The sequence below is a fragment of the Polypterus senegalus genome, chromosome 13 (genome assembly GCF_016835505.1).
Source record: "Polypterus senegalus isolate Bchr_013 chromosome 13, ASM1683550v1, whole genome shotgun sequence".
Taxonomy (NCBI): Eukaryota; Metazoa; Chordata; class Cladistia; order Polypteriformes; family Polypteridae; genus Polypterus; species Polypterus senegalus.
This window is the reverse complement of record NC_053166.1, coordinates 142,066,592-142,073,182: the sequence shown is the minus strand read 5'-3', so window position 1 is coordinate 142,073,182 and position 6,591 is coordinate 142,066,592. Positions and strand designations below refer to the sequence as shown.

The 6,591-nt window shown below is 36.8% G+C and overlaps 1 protein-coding gene across 8 annotated transcripts in view; it reads right to left on the bottom strand.

Moving 5' to 3' along the window:
• Nucleotides 1–641: 641 nt before the first annotated feature.
• The window catches only part of tnrc18 (trinucleotide repeat containing 18), a 138,340-nt gene continuing 132,390 nt past the window's right edge, over nt 642–6,591 (bottom strand). For all 8 annotated transcript variants that reach the window (XM_039776506.1, XM_039776505.1, XM_039776511.1 and 5 more), the window contains one exon: nt 642–6,569. In XM_039776506.1, coding sequence (XP_039632440.1) covers nt 6,363–6,569 — 207 coding nt within the window. In that variant the 3' untranslated portion in view covers nt 642–6,362. The remainder of the gene's footprint in view (nt 6,570–6,591) is intronic.

The window sequence follows — 6,591 nt, the reverse complement described above, 5'->3', positions numbered from 1 at the left end:
GGCGCAATGGACTGAAAACCACAGCCCCAAAGCAGCTTAAGCTTAAGCCAGGTACAAGGGATGACTAAGAGACCCTGTTGCCCAGAACTAAGTGCAGTGCAAGAGTCCAGAGAGAGCTCAATAGGTAAGCACCAAAATTTACAGCCGAAACGTTAGACCACATACCTTTTTTTTCTTTTCAGCATGGACAAAATAACCCCCTTCAAATTATAATTATATATATATATATATATATATATATATACACACACATACACACATACTGTATAATATACAGGAATTCTGATGTGTGAGGCAATATAACATTTGTGTATCTGGCTGGGGAGCCCCTGCAGCCCCAGCACTTTGTTATTACTAACTTGAAAAGCACCAAACCCAGAAGACCAAATGAAAGGCAGCTCCACACTTGTTTTTATCAGGTTTATTGATGAATAAACTATAAAATCTGAGTTACTAAAATGTTTTAAAAGTAACACTTTGTAAAACTCTGTAGTATTAATAAAAAAGTTACGTGAGTTTTATACATGATCCACATTTCATTTTTGTTTTCTTTTAAACACACAATTAAATGTTTATACAAAGTAAAATCATAGACATTGTCTCCCTCCCACCCCCAAATAGAGTCATTTACAAAACCTTGATTTTTTTTTTTTTTTTTTAATTCCAAAATATTTTTCTTCTTCCATCATTTAAGTATTTTAATAACACTTTTCATACAGGACCATTCTGATGCGTATAGAACAAAAGAGCTGTGAACAGTGAAGGACCAGCCTCCCGTCAAAAAACAAAAATAAAAACAAAGATTCCAACAACACACTTCAAATTACAAACCTATTTCTCCACTAGCAGCTACCTTAGAGGATCCAATCAGCAGTATTGCACATGATTAACTGAGGAGATTTACTGTATGTGATGGATGGGAAACATACAAAGTGGGCATATACAGATAGAAACCCCCAATGACTTAACTCAACAGACGTGACAAACCCACACATATTACATTAATGAAAAACACACATGAAGTACTTTACAATCGATTTCTACTACATTTCAGGTCAGGTTTAAATACAAAAGGGAGGGGCAGACAAGTGACTGTGTGTGTGTTTCATTTAGACGAGTGCTTTAAACGGGCCAGTCTGCAACAACTCACCAAACAGGCTGAAAGGAACTTGCCAGCACAGACTTACGTGATACATGGGCCAGTCCCACTAAGTGCCCATTGAGAAGAGCGAGTACACACTTAGGTGGGGACTTAAAGTACAGACTTTTTTTTTCTTTTCTTTTCTTTTTTTACCCATCAACTATAAAGCAAAGTAAAAAGGGTAAAAGAAGTCATGTTTGTGTCAACTTGGAGTCTCATAATCTCAAGTGGCTGTGCACTCCGTAGATCTTCAAGCTCAGTTATTCCACTGCATTGAATATGGTGATCTCCTGACACCTGATGCTTTAACCAGTTTAATTCAAGCTAGAGAAAGCCCAATGTAAGTGTGTTGAAAGGGGTGGAATCAATTGTGTATGTCAATACTAACGTATGTGCTTGAACATTACAAGAGGCCGGTTAAATAAAACCGTATTGGGCTCATTCTCTTTTCAGGGGACAATTTAACAAATGTACTTTAAAAATGTTCCAGCATTTTTTGGATCAGCTTCTACTTTCACTCATCCCTTAGAGACATGCTATGTAAAGGCCACTTTGAACGAGGTAAAATTCTTTGGAAATGATGACCGCCACAGAGCAAAAATGATAAAAACACTTTTTTGGTGCCTCTTTGTATTCTTGTGACGAAACCCTCTGCTGTGGTAAGAAAGATGTGACTTGGCAGGTTTCTTTTAGGCTAGATTTGTTCTGAGATGCCCTGTGAAGTTTTGGTGCCCTGTGTTCAATGACCTGAGGGTGTCCTCCACAAAAAACACAAGTAAACAAAAGGTGCAAGCGCATGTGTGGGTGTAAGTACTTAACACAGCAATGTGAGGTCTCGCTTTCTGAACAAGATGTCATCAACAGCATATTACAAAGCTAACCTCGCAACCTAAAATGGGGAGAGAAAAAAAAAAAGAAAGGAAGAAAAACAACAGCAATTCACTCACGTTGGACCAGCCAGCTGAGCTCCTGCAAAGGAAACACCTTCCAGCTTTATTTTATTCATCAAAGCTCTAAAGGGAAAAAAGGAGGCAAAAAAAAATGCCTCCCAACTACATTCAGTTTGGAGCCGATGGGGAACAAGTAAATAGTAAATGCTGCTTGGCTCTAAAACGGACAAATGAGTGGGAAAACCCTTCCCCACTATAAACTTCACCCAGCTCTCTTCCATCGTGGAGAAAAGCTTTCCGAATACACCTGACCAGACTGGCATCAGCACACAAAGTCGAAATCTTCTACTGCACAATTTAGGGGCCAAGTGCATTATGCTATTTAAATGCTTTAATTTTGATTGTTACGACATAGAATATTACAGCAAATTATTCTAATGAGACAGAGTAAGAGCATGAACATCTTACGCTGCTCGGTCATGTTAACCAGAAGGAACGTGCATCATTTAAAAAGTGATAACACTGGCTGAAATCTCATTTCATACACACAGAGATCTATCTGAAACGGGGGCAAAATTCATCAAATGTGAGGTCTTATAATGCACATGTGGTACTGCTCTCCAAATAACTGCCTGTACTTGCTGAGCAATTATGAAACCTTTAAAAACCTAAATATTTTTCTTTAATTGCTCTTTATAGAATGAAACTATTACTTTTTCTAGATATTTTTCATTTTCGTTGTACTGCACAAGTATTAAAACAATGTCAGCGATGATGATGAATGGAAGGCAATCGCATTTTTAAAATATAAGAGCAGGGTAATTTAAAGGCCACAGAATATTCATTTATTTATGTCATTGTGTATATTGGATGCGATTCTGTCTGTAGGGCAGTAACGGTGCCTTTTATGTGCAAGTGTGTGTTATTTGCACTGGTCTCACACTTTCAGGATAGCTTGCCATGTTATAAATACTGGAGAGAGTTATGCACTCTGAAACTCAGCTAGACTGTCCTGTACACACCATTACCAGGAGTGGCCCATACAGCCACAAGGAAAAGAGTGCAATTCTGTTTCAGTCTAACGTCAGTAAACACAATGGACAAGAGCTGGGGAATAAGGATGTGATCCAGGCTAACAAATCGTAAACAGCAGCTTAACAATGGCTGACACTATGTTAAAGCTAAGACGGACCAGCTACTGTACATGGGGATGTTTAGAAGTTGTTATATTAGTAAATGCAAGCTAAAGCTTTTTGTAAACTGTTCACATTCTTATTATTAATACTAGAGTACTTATATAAGAGCTGTTGCAACATAATATAAAATATTTCTTACATTCAAGAGCATTTGATCTAGATTTATGTTAATGTCTTTGTGGCACAAGTGGTACAATAGTCATTTTTACCGTAAGTGCCATTTTCAGTCATTAAAGTGGACAGAATTTGAAAACATTAGCTGGAACATAGCCATCTTAAAAACTGGCCTTAAAATTTAGCTTGTCTGATTTAACAGCTTCTAAAAGATGCAGCGAGGTTTTGTGAGAGATGGCAATTTAAAGTAAGTGCCCGTTTTATTGTGTGTTGGTCTTAAAGGAGGTTTACAAGCTAGGGTAAGGTGGTGGCTGCTTTGTGACCCAAAGCAGAAGAGACATGTAGTGTACAATGATCTATAGTATATAATGTGGTACTTGAAATTAGTGCAATATAAACTAGCAAAAACCATGAATCATCAACTTTCCTCATAATTCATGGCCATTTGCATATTATCCTTGGAAGAAGTACTGGGGACAAAAAAAAAAAAAAGATGAGTACTGTGCTTAATTTATCCTTGAGTAACACCCCTGCCATGCTTTCAGCTTGTCAAATGTGGAATGCCACAAAGATATAAATTCAAAGAGCTACAAAGGCAAATAAAATTATGGCTTCATAAGTGGAGTTTTGGAGTATAAAAAAATGAAAACCAAAATAAAAAAAAATAATAAATAATATTTGACAGTTTGGCAAGAGTCACAAAAAAAAAAAAGATCAAAATCAGAAGTGTAATTTGTAAAAATGGGATAAAATAATGGCTAGCTGTGATAATTAAAATTTTCTAGGATATTATTTCAATATTACTACTGAGTAGTGCAAACTGCATTTAATACAATATACGGACAATTTTTATTAGATAGTCCAGAGCATAAAATTAAGATTTGAACTAATACCAACTATAATAAATGGCAAATGTAAGAATTTTATCAATCGTCAGATTTTTTTTTTTTTCCCACACCTTCATGGGTGCTACGGTACCTGACATGGAATCCCTAGTTAGTAAGCATGGGCTTTTTGTTGTGATTTTTTTTGTTTAGTTGTTTTTTTTTAATATATAAAGACAAAGATGTTCAGTTCATGTGATTCATGTGTGGTATGTCAGTTACACAACACAGACACGAGAAGGAGTGAAATGGAATAAAACAACACACCTCATTCTCCTCATCCTCGATTGTCTGAGATATCCTCTATACACAAGGCAATCGGCAGTGAATAAGTGCTCTAAACAAAGGCGTCTCCTCCTGTATGTTACTCACCAGACAAAAATACTGTTAGGATTTTTTAAAACAAATAAACTTTTTTGTTTTGTCATGCACATATACCTGCTGTTTGGTATCAATCCAGCACAAAGATTATAGTGTACATTTTTAACCCCATCCTTAGGTTTTTTTTTTTTTTATATACTTTTTCACAGTTTTATAAAGCTTTTTCTCTCTGTTTTAATAATTACACTTATGATAAAAAAGAAATAGAACATTTTTGAATACATTTCTATAATACACTGGAAAACACTGAGGCTCCCTCAAACGAATTTCAAATTTAAGGTCATGCATTTCTTTTTTTCTTTAAAAAAAAATAAAACTACTTTTTAAATAACTGCTTAAAATTGATCTTAAAATACAGCTGCATGTCTTAAAAATTCTGATTACCCACCCCTCCCATGTTGCTCCTCCTCTTCATTGGTCAGAACCAACATTGATTTCACAAAACAAAACAAAACCTATATTATTACTTGCTAGATCAGTCATGTAAGTCAAATTTGGAGGTCCCATGGTTGGGGGATTTTTTTTTTTTTTGCATTCCCTCTTAAGTGCTTGAAGTGATTTGTAATCCTTTCTTCTGACATCACACCTATAGTGTAAATACATTTCTTTTCTTGGTAGGCACTGCTATAGGGTTTCAGTCTGGCCATAGAAAGTCACATAATTAAATGTGTACACGCCAAGCTTGCTGCTTACAACCCAATGAAAAACTTCTCCAGAAGATTGCAGGGGGGGAGATAATGTTCTCTTTCTTTCTTTTAAGTTAGTTTTCTCTGCTTGTGTGCATATTATCGCAATTAATTAGGTGCTTCAAAGGCAGGGCAACAGGCTTGCAAAATGCCAAGCAATTCTTTGAAAACCTTACAAGCTCAAAGATTTGGCAAGTCTTTTTATGAATGGTGTCATCTTTAATTGAGGTTTTGCTGGTAGCAGCATCTGTGGCTGGTGATGTCATAATAGTTGTATATTAAGTAGCTCAGATAAGCAGAAGAAGCATTTTTGCCTTTCTGATCTCTTCAACACTTTCTCCACAATGATGTTACTTTCCCTCCTCCGAAGCCACAACCAAGGACACGATTAACAGGCTGCAATTTTCTAAAGTGTGACCTCCCTAAAGTCCAATTTGCCTTTCTCCTTTCTTTACCATGAATGCATCCCATCAACTTTCAGTTTTTTGCCTCGAAGGCCAGATTTGCAGCTCCAGGAATTCATTTCAAAGTTCTTTTGCATGATATAATTACTCCTTGGAAGCCAGGTGACTGGCTTCCCAGAATAAGGTCTCTGCCTGATAATGTCTTCCTGCCTCGAAGGGCATACACTGCAAGAGAGATATACTGTGAGCTGCCGGAGAGTTGATTTTTATTCAAATACATTTCAAGTCTGAAGCTGAGAGTGTTATTCTGTGATGAGGGCAAACATTTCTTCAGGCTTCAGCCATTTCCCTGAAGAACCAAAGGTAATGATGCTTTTCTTTGTAGTTTGCATATGGTATTTACACAATGCTATTTTTTCCCCTCTTTATGAAATTCAGACTCACCAAATCACTGGACCATGAAGGTCACAGTTGTCCTTGAACAAACCTGCTACTGGTTTCCTGTCATCTTTACATCCACTTGAAGGCATACAGTATTCAATGGATGTCTATTCCGTCTTGAAGGCTGTCCTGGTAAATTTCCCGCAGTATCACTTTGTTTTACTGGATACTTGATTTCAGGCCCCTTCAACATCCACAGCCAACATATTAATGAGAACCAGACACTCAGCATATAATAGGAACTCCATCAGTATTGAAGATCATCCCAGTGGTGGGTTCATATGTACCTGCCAGATAGTAAAGGTCTTCACTGTCTTGGTACTTCTTTGTTTTTATCATCTGTTCGTACTGCTCCAGACTCACCACGAGACATTTATGGGAGACGGTCTGTACATCATTTTCATCAATGTGTGATGACTGGTACAGAGCACGCTGAAAGCAAAAAAACAAAAAA